Source organism: Fukomys damarensis, unplaced genomic scaffold, assembly GCF_012274545.1.
Source record: "Fukomys damarensis isolate Sample0158 unplaced genomic scaffold, DMR_v1.0_HiC HiC_scaffold_19, whole genome shotgun sequence".
In the NCBI taxonomy this organism is placed as follows: Eukaryota; Metazoa; Chordata; class Mammalia; order Rodentia; family Bathyergidae; genus Fukomys; species Fukomys damarensis.
Genome location: NW_022900931.1, coordinates 64,393,239 through 64,414,310, shown reverse-complemented (window position 1 = coordinate 64,414,310; position 21,072 = coordinate 64,393,239). Strand labels below are relative to the sequence as shown.

General features: G+C 55.4%; 1 protein-coding gene across 1 annotated transcript in view; it reads right to left on the bottom strand.

Annotated features, from left to right (window-relative positions):
• Sult2b1 (sulfotransferase family 2B member 1) overlaps nucleotides 1–21,065 on the bottom strand; it is a 22,316-nt gene extending 1,251 nt beyond the window's left edge. Inside the window, exons 1-5 of the mRNA XM_010640898.3 lie at nucleotides 20,927–21,065; nucleotides 8,406–8,548; nucleotides 2,389–2,597; nucleotides 2,009–2,135; nucleotides 1,516–1,712 (exon numbers count right to left, since the gene is read on the bottom strand). Of these exons, the coding sequence (XP_010639200.1) occupies nucleotides 1,516–1,712; nucleotides 2,009–2,135; nucleotides 2,389–2,597; nucleotides 8,406–8,548; nucleotides 20,927–20,985 (735 nt within the window). The 5' untranslated portion in view covers nucleotides 20,986–21,065. The remainder of the gene's footprint in view (nucleotides 1–1,515; nucleotides 1,713–2,008; nucleotides 2,136–2,388; nucleotides 2,598–8,405; nucleotides 8,549–20,926) is intronic.
• Between the last annotated feature and the right edge of the window lie 7 nt (nucleotides 21,066–21,072).

Below are 21,072 nucleotides of genomic sequence, written 5' to 3'. Positions count from 1 at the left end.
CCCCAGAGGGCGGCCCAGGCAGCCTCAGTGGCCCCATCCCAGGGCTGAGGGCCGGGCTTGGCCTCCCCTCCTGACCCCCTCACCCCACACCCCTGTCAGTCATGGGCCACGTCCCTCATGTCCTCTTTCACCTTTGCTGTGTGCCGACTCTGTCCTCACAGCCCCAGGGCTGACGGAGGCCTCCTCCTCTCCCTTCCAGACCCTTACCCCAGCCTCCTCCCCGGCCTCCTGACTCCAGCTCACCGCCCCCCGAAGCCGGCCCCGTTCTTCCCTGGCTCCCAGCCCTTCTGTGTCTCCCCAGTGCCCTGGAACAGGTCTTTCCGGGCTCACTTTGTAGTGCAAGCTGGACTTGAACACACTACACTATGTAGTAGCACAGGCTGGCCTCAAATTTCCAGAGATCCTCCCGCCTTAGCCTCCTGACCCCTGGATTACAGGCCTGTGCTACCATGCCTGGCTGTCCTGGTTTTCAAGGACAGGGTGGCCAGTTCTCAGTCCTTTCTGAGGTCCCAGGATTTGCCGTTCCTGTATGTTCCTCCCTCTGGGCCCAGCCTGGGCTGCCGAGAACATTGTTCACCACTGAGTATTGACTTCCTCCAGACAGGAGTGGCTCAAATCCCGACAGAATGAGCACCTACTGCATCCCAAGCTCTGGTCCTAGTCCCTCATGCACATTTGCACCAATTCTGCCATCAGCTTTGCAAAGAGAAGCATCATGCTGGACATGGAGATGAATGCCTGTAATTCCAGCACCCTGGGAGGCTGAGGCAGGAGGATCACAAGTTCAAGCCCAGCCTGGGCAACTTAGCAACACTGTCTCAAAATTTAAAAAAAGAGGGATGTAGCTCAGTGTAAAGGCCCGGACTTAATCCTCAGTACTGAAAAAGAAAGTGTCAAGCCCAGAGACAGCGAGGCACTTGTTCAAGGTCACACAGCATGGAGAAAGTCTCGGGTCACTGCAGCCCCTCCCCGCTACCCTCTCCTGGCTGCCTCCTGTGACACATGGCACCGCCTTTCCAGGTCACCCCTGGTTTCATAACCACCACCCCTTTCTGTCCCAGAAACACGACCGTGTGGGCAGCCCGAGCTCCACTTGGCTCGGTGGCCCAGTTTCTGGGGTGGAGAATAAGGCTCGAAGGGAAAGAAGGGAGGGGCGATGCTGAGACCTTTTCCATGTCTTTCCACAGAAAGAGATTCACCAGGTCGGAAAAGGTAACCGTGGGGCAGGGGGACTGCACCCGTCCGGTCAGCGCCTGCTCCAGGAAGCCTCCCTGACTGCCCCAGCCCCGCGGTCTCCCCGCCCGGGGTCCAGCTGGGGTCCGTTGGTTCCTCCACCGTCGCCCTCCACCCTTCCCGGTGCGTCTCCTAGGGCTGCGGCCCGGCAGAACGCCCTCTGTCCCACAGCGCCCCCTGCCGGCTGGACCTCCGTTTGCGTCTGGCGCTGCCTCCCCGACCCTGGGCTCCGAGTCGTGGGCCGCAGGGGCCCCGACCCTCCCTCCTCTCCCTCCCACTGACTCTCTCCGGATTCGACTGATTTCCCTGCACCGGGCTCCATTCCGAGTCCACAGTGGCTGGCGAGGGAGCGTGGGGTGGGGGGGCGTGGCCCGGGGGACCCACCTGCTGCAGCTCTTCGTAGGTGAGGAACAGGAAGTTCTCTTTGCCCTGCATCCGGATCCAGCCCTTAATGTGGTCGAACCAGGAGCCGAACTGCACTGTGGGCAGGGGGCAGGGTGAGGGCTGGGCACAGGGCCATCTGGCTCAGGGGGGCGCTGTGAACCCCAACAACACGTGCCAGAGTCCCGCGTCCCTCTTACCTATGCCTCTGGGGCCCAGCCACCAGGACAGTCTCCCCAGAAGCCTGATCCCCCCACCCTCAACTCAGATCCTGCGTCAGCCTCACAGAAAGCTGGGCTCCAGGTGTGCGGTACCATGCCCGGCTCCCAGCCCTGCCCCTCTGCTCTTACCCCTCTCCACAGCTGGGGGTCCCCCTTCCTCCTGGGGAGCTCACCTTCGCCTTTGAGGAAGTCCTGCAGGAACTGGTCGGGCGTGCCGGGGTCCTTCAGCTGCCGGGCAATCTTGGCGTAATGGTAGAAGGACACCAGGACATCTCGGGGGTTCCGGCCCAGGTAGATCACCTGCACACGGACAGCGGGGAGGGTGAGGGCATCAGACACGGGCAGGCCTGCCCCACAGGCAGGCAGGGCTCAAGGCAGACTCCTGGGGGACCTGTGGCTAAAAGTTTCTCACTCTGGAGGGGGAGTTTTGGGGTCAGGAGAATCACAGGGAGGACAGTATGGGATGCAGGATGGGGGAGATCAAGGCGCAAGATGTGAACTAAGATGTGGGATGCTGCCCACACCGTGACACCCCTCCCTCCCCACCCCACACCTTGGCCTTGGTGTCGAAAGCGGCCTTGGGGAAGATGTGCACGGGGAGGTGGGAGCTCAGGAGGCGCGGCCTGGGCTGGTCCGGGAGGGTGAAGGCACCCATGACTGTCTCGCACCAGGGCGAGCGCTCCCAGATGGGCACCGAGCGGATCCAGGAGGGATCCCCGTCCTTCAGGATTAGGCTGAGGATCTCGATCATCCAGGAGGTGCCTGTTGGGAGAAATTGGGCACATGAATCTCAGTGGGAAGGGATGACTGTGTGAGGATAGTTAGATTAACAGCAGCCTCTGCAGGCACTTTGCCTCTCTCTTTCTTTCTTTCTTTGTTTCTGTGTGTATGAGAGTGGCAGGATCTTGCTATGTGGTCCAGGCTAGCCTCAAAGTCACAGCGATCCTCCTGCCTCAGCCTCCCAAGTGCTGACCATTTGCCATTTGTTTTATTGCATTTATTTTATCCTCACAGTCCTTGCCAAAGGCAGGGTTGATGAGGCTCATTTTCAGAGCTGACGACAAAGACACAAAGAACAATGTCTGCCAGGACCCTGGGAGGCTGAGACAGGAGGACTCCAAGTTGGAGCCCAGCCTGGGCAACTTAATGAGAACCTGTCTCAAAATGAATAAATAAAATAAAAGGGGTCGGGGATGTGGCTCAGTGCAAAGGCCCTGGTTTCAACCCCCAGTGTTAAGAAAGTAAAACGAAAACCAAAACTCAGAACTGTGTCACTTGTCCAAGGTGGCAGAAGTGGGAAGCAGCCTGTGGTAGCCATAAACCAGCCACTCTCCCACCCCCAGTCCATCTTCCTTTGGGGCATGGTGAGGCCACATCTCTTGTCCCCCTTGTGGGGCCACATGATGGGGCCCGGTCAAGGAAGTGTTTTGGAAGCTTTATTGTTTTTTGCAGCACTAGGAATTGAACCCAGGGCCTTTGCACTAAGTTACAGCTCCCTGTTTTATTTATTTTGAGACAGGGTCTAAGTCTTCAGGTTGCCTAGGCTGGGCTCCAACTTTGAGTCCTCCTGCCTCGGCCTCCCGAGTACTGGGATTACAGGTGTGTGTCACCACGCCCCGCTTGTTCTACTGGATTCCAACAACCGCTTGTGCCGGGCACAAAGTATGGCCTCCGGGCTCCTGGCTCCTCTGGTCTTGGACGCCGGAGCTGGACCCCCCCATTAACCTTGCCCTTTGCGAGCTGGCTCGGTGCGAAGCTCGACCGGCAGAGGGCGCTGCAGGGACGCGCAAAGGAGACGAGGTTGCTCTCCCCGTCCTCGCGGATCTGTGACAACCAGCAGTGAGCCCCGCAGTGGACCCCAGGCAACGTTTACCACTGCCCCCGTCAAAACAAAACAGAACAAAACAAAACGCGTCGGGCCGGGGATTTAGCTCACTGGTTCCGGCGCCTGCCTCGCAAGAGAAAGAACCTGAGTTCGATTCCCGGTACCTAAATAAATAAATAAATTTACCACCCAGCCCCTGAGAAGTTGCAGCGCCATGCCCTCCCCAGGAGAGTGGGGTGGGAGTAGGGGACAGGAGGTCTCGCGTCCAAATGTGTTGCTGTCTGGGGAGACAGGTGTGGGGTTAGTTCTAGCCCCGGAGAAAGTGGCTGCTCTTTATATCAGCTGTTCCTGCATTTTGTCGTCATTGTTTTTCTGACAGTGTCTTCCTATGTAGGTCAGGCTGGCCTTGAGCTCATAGCGATCCTCCTGCCTCAGCCTCCCAAGTGCACTATATAATTATAAGCATGTACCACCACACCTAGCCGTGAGCTTTTTAACTCCATACTGTTCCCCATAGTGGCTGAGTCACTTTGCGTTCCTATCACAGAGCACAAAGGTTCCAATTTCTTCACATCCTGGCCCACACTTGACATTTCCTAAATAATAGCCACCTCTTGGGTGTGACTCATTCTTTACGTGAAGCTTTTCCTGTCCAAATCATTGTGCGGTTTCAGTCTCCTATCTGAGCCTGACCAATCCACCCTCCTGAGGCAGCTTAGGAGAGATCCAGGCATCTTGTAGCCCATCCTCCCCGCCTCATGTTGCTACGCAAACACTAGCTGAGCATGTTGGCACCAACTAGAAACTACATCTCCCAGAATCCTCCGCAGCGGGAGGTCACGTGACGGTGCGCTCTGGTCTTTGAGAGGCGAGAAGTGAGTGCACCTTCTGGGTCAAACTTTAAAAGGGAAGCTACTGCCCCCTCTTGTTTCCATTTCCCTTTTCTCCTGGCAGCATTGTGGAGCTGGTGCCCATAAAGAGGCCGACACCATTTTAGAAGCCAACAAGCTAGAAGTCAGCCCTTCTTGACTGCTTGGAATGGGGCCACCTCTCTGCGCAAATGCCCTCCCAATATGGGGAGAGAAAGCGTGTATTTCCTGTGGGTGCTTGGGTAGAGCATTATTTTGAGACGGGGCCGCTAAATTGCTCAATTGCCTAGGCTGGGCTCAAACTTGTGATCCTCCGGCCTCAGCTTCCCAGAGTGCTGGGATCACAAGTGTGCACCACCATGCCTGGCTGTTAGGGCATTTTAACCTACAGCCACACTAACACCCGGTGTTGTCACTGGAGAAGAAACTATGGAAACGGCGAACGGCATTGGGGGGGTTGAAGACGTTCTAGAGGTTTCCACGTTTCCTAAGGGTTTGAACCCAGGGAGGAACACCCAAGAGAAAGGTGTTTCTTCATGGAATCCTGCTTACAGAGGGTCCAGTCGTGTTCCCGCGATCAGAATCCACCCTGTAATTATAACCACAAGCACCTGCAGTCCCAGCTAGCTTCCCAGGAGGCTGAGGCAGGAGAATCACTGGAGCCCACACTCGAGGTGAAACGAGATTGTCTCAAAAGCCAAAACAACAGTCATAATGATGAAGAAGTCAATCATATATATATACATGCGTGTGTGTATTATATATGTATGTATGTATGTTTTGTTTTTTGACATAGGATCTCAGGTAACCCAGGCTGGCCACAAACTCTGCCTCAGCCCTTTCAGTGCTGGGATTACAGGTGTGCACCACCACAGGTAGCAAAGAGAAATGCATTATTATTATATATATATATTTTTTATGAGACAGGGACTCAGGAAATGTAGCCCATTCTGCCCTTGAACACACAGCAATCCTCCTGTCTCTCAGCCTCCTGAGTGCTGCACTTACAGGAACGCACTGCCATACGTGGCTAAACATAAGTACATCGGATTACATAAAATGTGCATATTGAAACATTATGAACAAAGCATAAAAGGCAAACGACCATCTGGGCAAACGCACATACAATTTACCACGCACACGAAGAGTTAAGTTCACTAATATATAAAAGCTGCTTTGAATCAATGAAAGGCCAATAATTCAATGGAAGAGAAAAAAGGCCCGAGGATAACAGACCCTCAGAGAGGAAATATAAGTAGATTTTGGTGGTGGCAGCGGTTTTACTTTTGGGTACCAGGTATCCAACCTAGGTGCTCTCACAGGCTAGGCACATCTCCTACCACTGAAGAAATCCCCAGCCCAGTAAGTGGTTTTTGAAATATTTAAAATAATGCTCAACTTCATCAATAGCAATAGAAATGTAAGTTAGAGCGAGCCGGAAGTCCCTCTCTGTTTTCACCGGTCAGACTGGCGCAGAGTGAAAGCTCCTAAGGGAGCAACAGAGGCGGAGTGAGAGGCAGCCCGGCCCTGTGGGGCGGAGAACGAGTTCTGTGGGTGGGAATTTGTGCACATCCGTCAGGACCGCGGATGCCACCCCACAGCTACCCAGCAGTGTCGTAGCTGCCTTTTTTAGAGTGGTGCTAGGGATCGAACCCAGGGTCTTTCGCACTGAGCAACATCCCCAGGCCATCGTGTGTGTGTGTGTGTGTGTGTGTGTGTGTGTGTGTGCCAGGGATCCAACTCAGGACCCTGTACTTGCCAGGCAGGCGCAGCACAACTGAGCTACATCTCCAGCCCTCCCAGGCCTTCTTTTATTTTTTATTTTGAGAAAGGGTCTTGCTAAGTCTCTAAATTGCCCAGACTGGGCTTGAATTTACAATCCTCTTGCCTCAGCCTCCCAGAGTGCCAGGATTACAAATGTGCACCACCACACTGGCTCACGTCTAAGAGTTCATCCTACAGAATACACAAGTGCAAAATTCCATTCATATGGAGGCAGAATATCACTATATGGCCAAGGCTGGCCTTGTGCTCATGGGGAATTCTCCTGCCTCAGCTTCCTATGTGCTGGGGTTATAGGCATGCACCGCTACGCACAGCATATAATGGGTCATAGATTTAAATGTAAAATCCAAACCTGTAAAACTCAAAAAAACAAAGGACATCTCTGTGATCATGGGTTAAACAAAGATTTCTTGGATACAACACCAAAACCGTGATCCTTCAAAGAACAAATTGACAAGTTGGATCTCTCCAGATTAAAAACGTACCTGCTTATGCCCTGGTGAGAAATGAAAAGACCATTCGCTGAGTCTTTGCAAAATGCATTATCTGATCAAGGCTTTGTATCTCTACTACAGAAAATTTCTCAGAGCTCAGTGATGAGAAAACAAAGTACTCCACTGAGGAGGAAGACAATTTGACCCGACACTTTAGCAAAGAAGACACAGGAGGGCGAAAGAATGTGGAGAAAACACTGCATCCCTGGTCAGTAGGGAAATACAAATTAAAGCTTCAATGAGACATCAGTCAGCACTTAGCAGAGCAGATTTAAAGCGCCCAGGATGGTGGTGCTGGCCTGTGATGCCGGGACGTGAGAGGCTAAGGCAGGAGGGTTACAAGTTCGAGGCCAGCCTGCACTACATAGTGAAACTCTGCTTCATAAGTGAATGAATGAATAAATACAATAAAACTTAGTTTGGAGTCCAGAACAGGGCTCTTCAGCACGCTGTGTAATAAATGTTCACCAGAGATTTGTGCAAGGGAGGAAGGGTCTTCACTTTCTGCACTGGGTCACTGAAATGCTACTGCCAAGAGTAACGTGGGTCAGTTTACTGGGAACGACAGGCTTTTTTAAAACTTTTGAGCCGGGGGGCTCACCAAGTTAGTGCCCAGGAGCGGGCCTGAACTTGTCACCCCCCTGCCTCAGCCTCCCAAGTCCAGCAAGACAGGCTTCACTGAAGACACAATTAGCAACGTCACCCCGTAATTAGGGCTGGGGGTCAGCCAAGCCAAGGAGAGGTGCTGAGAGCGCTGAATGGAGGAGACAAGACGGGGCCTGGGCCAGCAGCGGGTGGCGCGGATGCCTGGAGGTGACCGAGTGCAGGCAGTGATGAGGGAGGCTTCCTTAGAAGAGGGAAGTGCTGGGGGTGGCGGTTTGGGGGGCAAGGGAAGTTCAGGGGCTGGGGTACAGGAGGCTTTACTAATAAGGTGCGAAGGGAACCTTCTGTAGGGTTTCAGTGATGAGAGAACTGGACTTCAGCCCTTTCTTCTTGTATTTATTTATTCATTGAGACAGGGTCTCACTTTATAGGTCAGGCTGGCCCTGAACTCATTATTCACTGTGTCGCTCAGGCTGGCTTTGAACTCTCAGCAATCTCCCGCCTCTGCTGGGATTACAGGCGTGAGCCACCACGCCCAGGTAGCCGTTACCTCTTTTAAATGTTAAGGTTAACCTGGTTAGTCCTATTATTTCTAATTTTTTTTCAAATATTTCATAAATCCTTTTTTTTTTTTTAAATTTATTACTTGTTGTTTGGCTGGTTAGTTGGTTGGTTTTTCTTTTCTTTTCTTTCTTTTTTTTTTTTTTTAGACAAGGTCTCACTCTGTAGCCCAGTCTGGCCTCGAACTTGCAGTGATCCTCCTGCCTCAGCCTCCTGTGCCACTGGGACCCACAGCTTTTAAAGCAGTGGGGACACCACAGAGTGTACCTGGTAGCAATAAATGAATAACATGACGGTTAAAGGAACAGGGAGGGCAGGAGGCTGTCGCCAGAGGCTCGGGGACCTGAGCTCCAGCAGCACCCTGGGTCCAGTCCCCGTTCCTGGGCAGCCTGCATCACCCCCATGCCCTCCCTGCTCTCCCCGGCCTCGGTACCTGACTTGGGGTAGGTGACGATGAAGACGTCGTCGTCCCGCACATCCTGGGTGTTCTCAACCAGGCTGATGCTCTCTGGTGAGTAGAGGCCGATGGGGAAGAGGACGCCCTTGTACTTGAAGTATTCGCCCGAAAAATTTGTGCTGTAGGAGAGACACCACTGTGAGCAAGGCGGGCAGGGCGGGGCGGCGGGGAGCACGCCTCACCTGCTTTCATCAAAAGTGGGAGTGACCTCCACACTGACCTCCAGCCACAGAAGCCGGGTGTGTGGTGCACACCTGCAACCCCAGCTCTCGGGAGGCCAAGGCTCCAGGCTCACAGGCTGGCCTTGCACTCACTATGCAGCCCATGCTGACCTTGCGTTGTTGGCAATCGTCCTGCCTCAGCCTCCTGGGTGCTGGGATCTCAGGCACGCACCTCCATGCCTCGTTTAAAAGGGCTTGGTACAGCCTAAGGCCTAGCTGTTGCTACTTGCTGATGAGAAGCATCACGTGGGTCTTCAGGGTCACCACAGCTCCTCAAGGAAGCCACCTCCCTCTACCTGCAGTGAGGAGAGAGGACCCCCATGGTATGAGGGAGTCTGGGGCACCCCACAGGGCCGGGACACTTGGTACTGCTCAGCCAGCCCCGAATGAGTAAACGCGTGCAGAGTGCTGAGGGCTGAACGACGCGTGGAGGCTTTGGCAGGAGGCAGGTGGAGAAAGCTGAGGGCGCACAGCCCTTGGAGCTGCGCTGGTTCTCTCCAGGCCCGTGGGGAGGTGGGGTTCCCAAGCCACCCCGTAGCAGCCCCAGTGCTACAAGACTTGACCTGTGCAACCTACAGCAGGAGGAATCCCGTGCCCTGTGAACGGTGGCTTGGGGCTCCCCATGTGTTTCACACGGAAACGGGTCTGAGGGGAAGCAGTTCGGCCAAGGCCACACACAGCAAGAATGAAGCAGAACTGCAGAAATAGTATTAGTGTGATGCCCATGACTGGGGGGCTGAGGCAGGAGGATCTCTAGTTAGAGCCCAGTATGGGCCACTTAGTGAGACCTTGTCTCAACAGATGACAACACACCGGGCATGGTGGCCCAAGCCTGCCCTCAGGAGGCTGAGGCAGGAGGATCGCTGCGAGTTTGAGGCCAGCCTGGGCTACACAGTGAGTTCAAGGCCAGCCTGAATTACAAAGTGAAACCCTGTCTCAATCTCCCCCAGAATAACAAACAAGGAGAGCTCGGGGCTGCACCCAGTGGCCGGTTGTTCCCTCCAGCCCCACCAGCCAGGCAGAGCCCCCAAGTGCATCCATCATGCCTTGGACCCAGCCCCAGGACCTCGGTGGCACAGACAGAAGCCACAGAGACAGAGTCGCGCCTGGCTGAACTCTCACTGTGCCCAACTCAGGGTCTGGGCCTCCCGTCTCCACCGTTGAGTCAGATCTGCCCTGGGCAGCTCTTCTCTGGGTCACAGGCCCAGGGTGTCCCCACAGAGCGTGCTGGGGCCAGTGTGTGGTGGTCATTGTCCATTTGAGCAGAGGAAAGAAGGTGACGGGGGTGGGGCAGGGCAGGGACACGACGGCCCAGCTCTGCTGACCAGGTGGGCTGATGGCCTCGCATCCACTTGGCCACCCAGGAGGCCACAACTGGCCCTGCCAGGGACTCCGGGCCAAGGGACCCTACCCTACCGTTCCCTTTACCCTTCCTTCCTTTTCTTCAGAGGCAGGGTCTCACTATGTAATCCAGGCTGGCCTCAATCCTCCTGCCTCAGCCTCCCGAGACTACAGGCTGCGTGTCTCTTACTTGGTGCTTCAGACCGGAAGTGTTTGGGGTCCAGGTTTTTTCAAGATGTTTTGAACCTGTGAAAATGGGTGGTGAGATGCCCCAGGCAGTGGCCCAGGTCTGAACACAGAGACCACACAGGTTTCGCCGGTGCCTCCTGCACACAGCCTGGAGGGATTGGGTGCAGTGTTCTAGTGCTCCTGCCTTTGGATCTCGACCCCCCAGGGGAGGCTGGGTGGCATTTTCTACCTCAGGCTGTCTGGGCCAGGGCTTCCCAGATGGTCACCGTCGTGCGGACAGTTCGCGGCCGTCCCTGGCGGGGCGTGTGGTCCAGGGCTGTGTTCCGATTGCTTCTCCCGGCCGCCCCGCCGTCCGAATCACTCCCAGGGGAGGAGGCCTGAATGACCCTGCAGCTCGACGCTCCCCACAGCCTCCTACGCCTGACTCACTCACATCTCTGCACCCTACGCGGCAGTCTTGTTACCTTCCTTGCTTACAGCCGAGCCAGGGGCTGGGCGTGGGTGTGCGCGTGTGTAATCCCAGCACTCCGGAGGCCGAGGCAGCAGGATCGCTGCAAGTGCCAGGCCAGCCTGTACATTTGACATTACAAGACCCTGTCTCCAAAAACCACACCAAAAGGGCTGGGGATTTAGCTCCATGATGCCACTGCCTGCCTCACAAGTGCAAGGTCCCGAGTTCGATACCCGGTACCAAAAAAAAAAAAAAAAAAAAAAATCAAACCAAAGATAGAAGACCAAGTGGGGACACAGAGAGGCAAAGTCACTTGAAGGCTGTCACAAAGCTGCAGGAGGAAGAGCTGGGATCTGAAGGCAGACAGTGCGGCTGTGAAGTGTGCAGGCTCAAGTGCTCACGGCCACGAGCGGCCCCTGCCAGCCTCCTCCCGTACCCTGTCACCTGTGTAGTTAACCTCCCCGGGGTTACGCTATTATCATTACTGTATTTTTCTCTCCTGTTTTGAGACAGGGTCTCACTATATAGCCCAGTGATCCTCCTGCCTCAGCCTCCCGAGTGCAGGGATTGCAGGGGTGCACTGCCACACCCAGCTGCACACGCGTGTTGATCGCGGCTCTGTCCTCGTCACCCAAAGCTGGGAATGGGTGATGGGTGACTGGTCACCAGCGGCAAAGCCTCGGGCAGCCAGAGGGATGGGGCACCGGGTGTCGGCAGCAGCCTGGAGGAACCAGAGGAGCACAGTGGTGGGGCCGCCTGTGTCGCCGCCCGGAGACTCACCAGTACCCGCAGGTGCTTTGTGGAACTTAGCACGCAGCAGTTCGGCCCAGCAGATGAGGACAGAAGGACAGAAAAGTCAGGACAGAGAGCAGCTCGCATAGTGTGGGTGTAGGGACGGGAGGTTATGAGGGCCCAGGGGGTCAGCTGGGGAGAGGGACAGTTCTGGGTCCTGATAGTGATGGCCACACAAATGAAATCCTATATTAAAATCCATAAAACTCACCAGCCTATAATCCTAGCACTCAGGAGGCTGAGGCAGGAGAGTCACCACAAGTTCGAGGGCAGCCTGGACTGCATAGCAAGACTTTGTCTCAAAACCAAAACCAAAAAAACCAAAAATTCATAAAACGACATATTTCCCTTCAAAAAGTGGGTTTCACTGTCTGATTATGTTCTTAGGAGCCTTCTTTATTATAATTCTCAGTGCATAGCGTGTCCCTCACAACAACTTGAGGGTGTGTGGAGAAGCAATAGGGGTGATTTTAGATCCACGGAGTCAGTGTGGCCCCTCTCAGGGACAGAGGCCAGGACTCACATGCGGGTATCAGAAGGAACGGAGGCCAGGCACACTCCTGTAGGCCCAGCACTCTGGGAGGCTGAGGCAGGAAGACTGGCAGTTCAAGGTCAGTTGCAGCAATTTTAGTGATTCAGCAAGACCTTGCCTCAAATTTATAAACTTTTTTGGGGGGGTACCAGAGATCGAACTCAGGACCTTGTGAGGCAGGTGGGAGAACCACTGAGCTAAATAAAAATTTTGGGGGGGTACCGAGGATCGAATTCAGGTCCTTGCACTTGCAAGGCAGGCCACCGAACTGCTGAGCTACATCCCTGGCCCTAAATAAAATTTAAAAAAAAATTTTTTTTAAGGGTTGAGGATGTAGCTCAGTACTAAGACCACGGATTCACTCCCTATTACTGAGAAAAATAAATAAAATAAAGGACCACAGTATGCAGAGGCAGCAGCCTGCTGGACTTCAGGACTTGGGGCTGTAGCGCTGCCCTCCCGAGCTCATCCGGGTGGGGTGACCCCGATTGTACCGCAGCATGATGACTCATGCTTTGGCCAGAGCCAAAAATGTTCACCTCTCAGCTGGAACTGGCACAGCCTCTGGGGACTGCGGTCAGCACTCCCAGAACCAGGGGCCGCTCCTCTCCCCGCAGGGCTCCCTTGGGTCTTCCCAGGCCCGGACCCATCCCAGGCACATCTCAGCCCCTGTCTGCTTCCTTCTCAGCTGTTTCGGTCCTTGGTGATTGTCTTCTTGGTCTACTCCCTCCTTTCAATCTAAGGGAGCAGAAATCCCTTCCTCTCTTGTGTGAGATAAAGTGCTGTCTGCCACCACTGGATTTTCAGATGCCCCAGGGAGACCAGCCCCTCAGATGCATCAGTGTGCTTGGGGAGATGCCGGGTGAAATATATGCCCAGATAGGGATTGCAACATTTTTTGGAGAGGACCAAAAACAATAAGGCAGCGGGTCGATAAATCGGGGACCCTGAAAATGCTGGTGTCATGCCATCCACAGGGACTGCTTGCATCTGGATAACGTCTCAACACGGGTGTTTCGATTTCTGCAGTTTACTGCATATAAACTTCTTCCATTAAAGAAACTCTGGTGGGTGTGGCTCACACACTAGTAATCCCTGCACTCAGGAGGCTGAGGCAAGAGGATTGCAGCGAACTCTAGGCTAGCCTGGGCTACACAGAGAGGTCATATCTAAAAGAAAAAAAAAAAAAAAAAAAGTCCGCAAACCAATATTGAACTCAACTCTAGTTAATGACAGCCAGCCTGGAACATTCAGGTGAAAGTTCTGGTGTTGCAACTTAATTAAAATGCACCACAGCCGGGTGTGGGTGGCACATGCCTTTAACCCCAGCACTCAGGAGTCAGGCAGGAGGATCGCTGTGAGTTCGAGACCAGCCTAGGCTATGATGTAGTGAGTTCCAGGTCAGTCTCAACTACATAGTGAGACCCTGTCTCAAAACAAAACAAAACAAAATCACAGATCTGGAGCTGCTAAACGCATGGTGAAATCTCAGTGGTGCATTGAGGGGCGAAGCCAGGTATAACGCAGTAGTTTAAGTGTGAAAAATAATAAAGAAATAGAGAAAGAAATAAAGATTAGATAGCGGTACAGTGGTGCACCCCTGTGATCCCTATGCAGGAGGCTGAAGCAGGAGGATCTCAAGTTCAAGGCCATATGAGAACCTATCTCAAAATAAAAAACGTAGAGAGGCTGGGTATATAGCTCAGTGTTGTTTCCTGGGTTCAATTCCTCATTATCACAAGAGAGAGAGTGAGAATGTGATGTACAAAACACTCGGGGGCAGAAGCGAACCTGCCCGAGGTCTATGGTGTGACAGGGGATAGTCTGGCACAACTGCTAGACTGGTTTGGTTTTGGTTTTGGCACTGGAGATTGCCCAGGGCCTTTGCGCTGAGTTACATCTCCAGCCCTTTTCTTTTCTTTTCTTTTCTTTTTTTTTTTGTAGTTTAAATTTGCATTTATTATTGTGGGCGATATTAATCATAGCTATTTAGTCTTTTCTTGTGACCTCTTTGTGTCCTTCACCCAAGGGTTGGGTTTTTTCCCCCTGCTACCAGGGATTGAACTCAGGACCTTGTGTGTGCCAGGCAGGCGCATCCAGCCCTCTTATTAAAAAGAAAAGAAAAGAAATAAAATAAATAAATTTTGAGTCAGGGTCTTGCTAGGTTGCTAGGTTTCCCAGGCTGGGCTCTCACTTGTATGTGTTTTATTCTTTTGAGACAGCCTCCCTGTGTAGTTCAGGCTGGCCTGGAACTTTGCAGGATCCTCCCGCCTCAGCCTCCCAAGTGCTGGGATTCCCGGCTCGTGCTGCCACACCAACGCTCCTCCTCACCTCTTACCCTGTGACTCGCTTCTTTTTCCAGGAGAATGCCACGACCACCTTTTCAGGGCCACCTTCAGGCATCCCATTCTAAAGTCAGTTGCAAAATATCCCACTTGGTCCTCCGGAATGGATTTCCTCCCGGGAAAGGTGCCCAAGGGGGACCCTGGCAGGGTGCAGAACCTGCAGGCCCCAGAGGTGGCGCTGTTCTGAGATTTCCCATGGTATTGAGCAGGCTGGTCGGGGCTGTCCACAAAGACCTCTCACGGTATAGACCTCCGGGAAGACCCCCCATCCAGGACACCAATTTCAAGTCCTTTATGTAAAATTGACTGGCTGGGCATGGAGCGCACACCTGTAATCCCGGTACTCAGGAGGCTGAGGCGAGAGGATCACAAGTTCAAGGCCAGCCTGGGCTACAATGTGAGTCAAGACCAGTCTGAACTTTATAGCAAGATCCTGTCTCAAAAACCAAAAGACAAACCAAAAAAACCTGTAAACTTTAAAATGATTTTTTAAAGCACAGTTGAGATACATTGCTTTGATGTACTACTTCTATAACAGCAACAAAGACAGAGAAACCTCCAGCTAAAGAAATGAATCTCGCTGGGTGTGGTGGCACACGCCTGCAATCCCAGCACTCGGGAGGCTGAGGCAGGAGGATCGCTGTTGAGTTCAAAACCAGCCTGAGCTACACAGTGAGTTCCAGGTCAGTCTCAACTACACAGTGACACCCTGTCTCAAAAAAAAAAAGGAATGAATCTCTCTGCAAATTCCTCAGAATTCTCCGGGGCAGGACATTTGTCACCTGTCTGTGACTTCGCTCAAGGGCAGAGCCTTGGGTTAAAAGAGGTGGTTTTGAGTCCGCCCGGGCTGAGCAGGGAGGTTAGCTCATATTATGGGATGCCCTCCTCCAGCTGCTGGCGGCAGCTCCCCCGGAGCCTGAGCAGGGACCCAGGCAGTGTCTCACCAACACGTGCGCCCCTTGGGCCCGAGTCCCTCTGCGGCCTCTGTCAGGCCAGGGCCCCACCTCTGGGTCGGTGTCACGATCTGTCCCTGTAGGCTGGTTCTGCCTGAACCTGTCTGTGACTTCGCTCAAGGGCAGAGCCTTGGGTTAAAAGAGGTGGTTTTGAGTCCGCCCGGGCTGAGCAGGGAGGTTAGCTCATATTATGGGATGCCCTCCTCCAGCTGCTGGCGGCAGCTCCCCCGGAGCCTGAGCAGGGACCCAGGCAGTGTCTCACCAACACGTGCGCCCCTTGGGCCCGAGTCCCTCTGCGGCCTCTGTCAGGCCAGGGCCCCACCTCTGGGTCGGTGTCACGATCTGTCCCTGTAGGCTGGTTCTGCCTGTTCCTAAAGCTTCTTGCACCACTGCCCGGGACTTCATGTGCACTGCTAGGCTCTCGCCTGGGGCTCTTCTGGGTGCTTTTCTCTTCTTTTGTTAGTTTTTGAGACAGGATCTCGCTATGTAGTACAGGCTGGCCTGAAACTCGAGATCCTTCTGCCTCAGCCTCCCAAGAGCTGGGAATACAGGTGTGTGCCGCCAGCACTCGGCCCTGGGAGCTCTCCTGACTCTTTTCTCCCTGCACATCCTCTTTGCTTCTGTCTCTACTGCGGGTCTTGCCCTCTCTCCCACCCACTGCACATTTATCAAGCCCCTCCCCGCGAAGCCTCACGTGAACTGAGATGTGGCAGGCGCCAGCTGCATGTGGCCACAATGACGGAGAGCGGGGATTTGTCATTTTATCTCATGGCCGCTGGTTCAGCGGCCCACACGCATAATCGGGTCAGACCCTGGGCAGCTTAGCTGGCTGGAACAGCCTGGGCTGGCGGGTCCACTTCTTCAAGCCATAAAGTTGATGAGAACAGACTGCAAATGGGATCCTTGTTGGGAGAGTTAGAAAGCAATGCTCCATCTCAAGGGCTGGTGTGAGACGTGATGCATCTTACTGCGAATCTTAAAATTGATTACAGATTGAAACAAAGCTGTCTTGGGCCAATCAGGGTAAATACATAATTAAAATTAATTTCACCCATTTCTTTGACTCCTTTTTAAATGTGACAAGTAGGAAATGTCAACCTATGGGAGCGGGGCGTGGGGTACACATGAGTAATTCCAGCCCTCTGGGAAGCTGAGGCAGGAGGATCCCAAGTTCAAGCCCACTCTGGGCAACTTAGCGAGACCCTGTCTCAAATAATTAAATTGAAAAAAGGGTTGGGGATGTAGCTCAGTGCAAAAGCCCTGGGTTGGATCCCCAGTAGCAAAACAAAACAAAACACAACAGTGTAGCCATGGGGCTCACGATGTGCATCTAGGGAGGGTAAGCAGCCTCATTGACCCCGTGGGGGGTGGCAAGTCCCCGGATGGAGAAAGACCCTGAGGAGCAGCCTTCACTGCCATTCAGAGCCTGGGCCCAATCCCTCCAGCACAGGGGCTGAGAGGGGTCCCTGGAGCCGTCCCAGGAATGTGGGTCCCTTTGGGCCTCAGTTTTCCCTTCGTGACATGGAAATCACCATGGCGACCACACAGGCTGCTCCCAGGGTTACAGGAGCTCGGCCACATGAGGCCATGGAACCCAGCCCAGAAGGGAGGTCGTGACTGTCCATCTTCCTTCCCAGTAACCCCCGTCCCAGCTCCCACGCTCCTGGCTGTGACTCCGGAAGGGAGGCGGGGACTGGAGAAGAAAGAAGAAAAAAGCAGGGACCGGGGATTTAGCTCAGTGGTTCCACCACCCGCCTAGCAAGCACAAGGTCCTGAGTTCAATGCCTAGTACCCCCCCAAAAAAAAAGAAAGAAGGAAGGAAAAAACAAAACAAAGGACTAAGCAACCAAAACCAGACACAATAAGCTTGCTGGCCACCAAACCAGCAGATAGCACCATGGTGGGTATCGGGGTGTCCCCCTGTCACAGGGTTCCACAGCCACCCTGTGCAGTTCCCAATGGCTGAGTGACAGCCGGCACCTGAACTTGGATGGCCTGCTGCAGTCTTCCTTCCTTCCTTTTTAGACAAAGTCTTACTGCATAGTCCAGGCTGGCCTTGAACTCACGGCGATCCTCCTGCCTCAGCCTCTCCAGTGCTGGGATCACAGGCCTGCACCACCACCCCTGGCTTGTGGCCATTCTTCCTTGCGGTCCCCGCTCCCCCTACCCCTCAGTTCCCACATCTCCTGGGGGCCAAGAATAGAGTCTGCAGCACCCCTGATGGCCACAGGGTCTCCTCCCCTTCCTGAGAGCAACCGGAAGCACCAAGCGTCCTGCAGCGTGCCAAGCCTTTGTGGGATGCGGGGGGGCACGAGAGACAGGGGACAGAGGTGACCCGTGGCCTTTCTTTCGCCTGTCCCCTGAGGCCTCCTGTACTCTGCCGGCCTGAAGCCCACCCAGGGCCACCGCTCAGCCCGAGCCGGTGCGGAACCCTTTTATTACCCATAAACCCATTGGGGTTTGCCACATCCTCCCGCAAGGAGGGGCCGGGCAAAGAGCAGAGATTAGAGGTCCCAGACTGGCACTGAGATCAGAGGTGGGGAGGAGTGGCTGGGGAGGCTCATCTGGGCCTTCAAGAGTGTGGGGACCCGAAAGGCCCACATCTGCGGGACCGTGACCCTAACGGGGGGGGATGTTGCTAAGCCTCCCTGGGACAGAGGCTCCCTCTGGGATCCTGCTCCACCAGGTCTTCCTCATCCCCAAAGCCAGGGTGTGCTAGAGTCAGGTTTTCCTGGTTCAGATCCTGGCTACGCCCCATTTGACAGCTGTGTGACCCTGGCCAAATTCTTCACCCTCTCTGGGCCTCACACTTGAAATGAGATGGCGGCACTTAATCATGCACCCAGGCTGGTCTCAGGTGGGCAGGTCACTGGGAGGATTAAGTGAGATAATACACACGCGCAACAGAGCCCTGGGCTGTGTCCACGTCACCTCTGACAGCAGCTGCCTGTCCCACCTGCCTCCTGCATCTGTCCCTCCTCAAGCTTTTCTTTTATTCTTATGACATCTTTTAGCCCACTGGAAGTACACAGGCTGAGTGGAACATACACCACTGATAAAGCACAGCGCATAACAGACACCTTGGTCTAAAACCTCGGGAGCAATGATCTCGTTACTTATTTCACAGCCCAAATTAAATTGTGGATGGCTTGTGTCCCACAGGCTGTCATCCGAAAACAATGTTTGATTTAGTTTTTCTTGTTCAGGGGCCTTAAAGTGCAATCAGGAGACAGGTGTGTGGTGGCGCACACCTGTGATCGCAGCACTCAGGAGGCCGAGGCGGGAGACTCGCCACAAGATCGGGGCTACATAGAGAGTTCCAGTGAGAGCCTGTCTCAAAAACAGCCAGCCCCGCAATCAATTCAGACAAAAGTGCAAGCAGGATCGCTGGACCCCGGGGTTACTGTCCGCCTAATGCCCACTGTAGGACCGCATGGGGCGGCACTTCCTGCGTTCCTGTGCCGCCCAGGATGCGCCTGATCGTCACAGTGGCCTCTGCCCTCGATGCCCGCCCCTCCCCGGCATGCCCGGCCCCTCCTCACCCGCCCCACAACCCTGACTCATGGCCCGCGTTGCCCAATCTCGCCTCCGTCCGTCCCTCCATTCATTCCGGCGGGTCCTTCTCACCCCCTCTGCTCCACACTGGGCCCCCGCAGGCCAGCACCAATGCGGACCCCGGCCCGGGCTGGGCACAGCCTTCCCCTGGCCTGGCCAAGAATCCTCAGTGCTGGCGTGAAGGCTCCGGGCCTGAGACCCATCCAGCCAGCGAAGGTCGCCCTGAGCAGAGGTTGCCCTGGAGGAGGAGAAGACACACGCAGGGACAGTGTGGATCCATCGGGCACGGATCGGCTGGGCCGGGCGGAGTGAGGGAAGCAGCAGGCTGATGCCAAGGCCTGAGCCGGTGGGGAACGACAGGCGGAGAGGCCACATCGGGCTTCCACTGGCCCTGGAGGGGGACAGATGCGGGGAGGACAGAGGGGGCTTCTGCTGCAGCCCCGCACCCCATTCCAAACCAGGGACCTCTACTGAGTATTTTACAAAGCTTTTGTAAGCTATCATGATGCATGGACGCAGGGGAGACCCGGAAGGGACTGCATAGGGGACAGCTGGGGACAGACATGGGGCTTAGACAGAGCCTCTTCGGGAATCCCTGTGGCAGAAAGCCAGTGCCAAGGCCTGGGGCAGGGAGCCTGATGTCACTCCACTGTCATCTGGGTGGATGGAATGCGGAAGATCACGGGGTGGGGTGGGGGCGAGGTCGGCACCCCAGGGCCTGGATGGGCTGGGAGAGGCAGCTCCGGACCCACTGGAGGCAGGGAGGCCCCCGGAGAGGATGAGGCTGGGCTGGGCTGGGGCCTGACTCAGGGACAGGATGCTGGGGCCACGGCAGGAGAAGCCACGCTGTGGGTTGCTGTGTGTGGGGCCTGGGCCGGGGCTTTGTAAAGGAACAGACCCCAGAATGGTGACGAAAGCCCCAAGAGCGACACCCTCCCGGGTCTGGGGCTGCGCAGCTGGAGGAGCCGGAGATGTCGTCATACACTGGGGGCTGAGACACCCGGTTCTGACAGTGTCCCAGGGGATGGGTCCTCACCACAAGCTCAGGAGGGCGAGGGCCTGGATCAAAGCCAGAAGAGCAGCTCCCAGTCCCTGGGGGTGCAGGGACTGTGCAGCCGAGCTGCTTTCTGAGGACACAAGGCAGAACCCTGGGCAGGAAGGGCAGAGAACCAAACATGGCCCCCTCACCCCACAGGCCCAGAGACGCTAGGAAGCTGGGCCAGGTCACACAGCGCTTGGTGGAGTTAACAGCCCTATCTCTGGAGTCCCCGCTCTGGGAAGGCCTCGTGGTGCCCTGGCTCCAGGGTGAGAGAGGGTCCAGCAGAGTACAGGGGTGAGGAAGAGGCAACCCTGTCCCTCTTCACAGCCCGGGCAGCTGGAGGTCCCCCCAGCACTGTGCTGTGTGATTACAGGCGGTCGACTGCCCTCTCTGGGCCTCTCCTGTTCCTGGGAGAAATGGAGCCCATGCAGAGGTACGTGGGGCACTCACCAAGGCCGTGGGAGAGGAAGAACGGCGAGCGTGGGTCACGGCCACTTCCCTGTCACGTCCCCTTTCCCTCAGTTTCCCCACCTGGGAAGCAGGTGCTCCGCAGGTGTCTGACTCACCGGGCGCTCCCGGGAGGTGGAAGGCTCTGTCCTCACCTCTCCCCACGGGCCTCACCTCCCAGGGCACAGCTTCCCCCTCAGGGACACCAGGCGTCCCCACCCTACCCTCCTGGCTCTGCCATCCCCCCAGGCCAGGCAGGGGGCATCCTCACCGCTTTTTGTTTTGTTCTATTTTAATTTGGAGACAGCCCCACTATGGAGCCCAGGCTGGCCTCGAACTTGTGGCAATCCTCCCACCGCCGCCTCCGGAGTGCTGAGATTGCAGGTGCGCGCCACCTCCCCGGCCACCACCCTCCGCTTTCAGGGCTGTGGAGGGGTGTACTTGGGAAGAACGGGGCGAAACAAGCCCTTGGGTTTGCTGGGAAGCTCCTGGGCACCACACGCCCTCCAGGCGGCTGTGGGCCCCTCGCACGGAGCAGCAAGCGAGGCTGGGGTGGCTCAGTGCCAACGGCCCCGCTCCCTTCCCCAGCTCCGACCCTGTCCCCGAGCTCCCGGCCTCTCCGGCTGCCTCACCTCATCTCCGAGACCTGCACCAACTTGTCCAACATCACCCCGGCTGCGGGCCCGTCCATGGCGGTGGGTGAAGGGCAGGAGCAGAGGAGCTGGCGGCCAGTTGTGCGCAGCCCGCGTCTGTCGCCCAGCGAGCGCCAGGTGCCGGC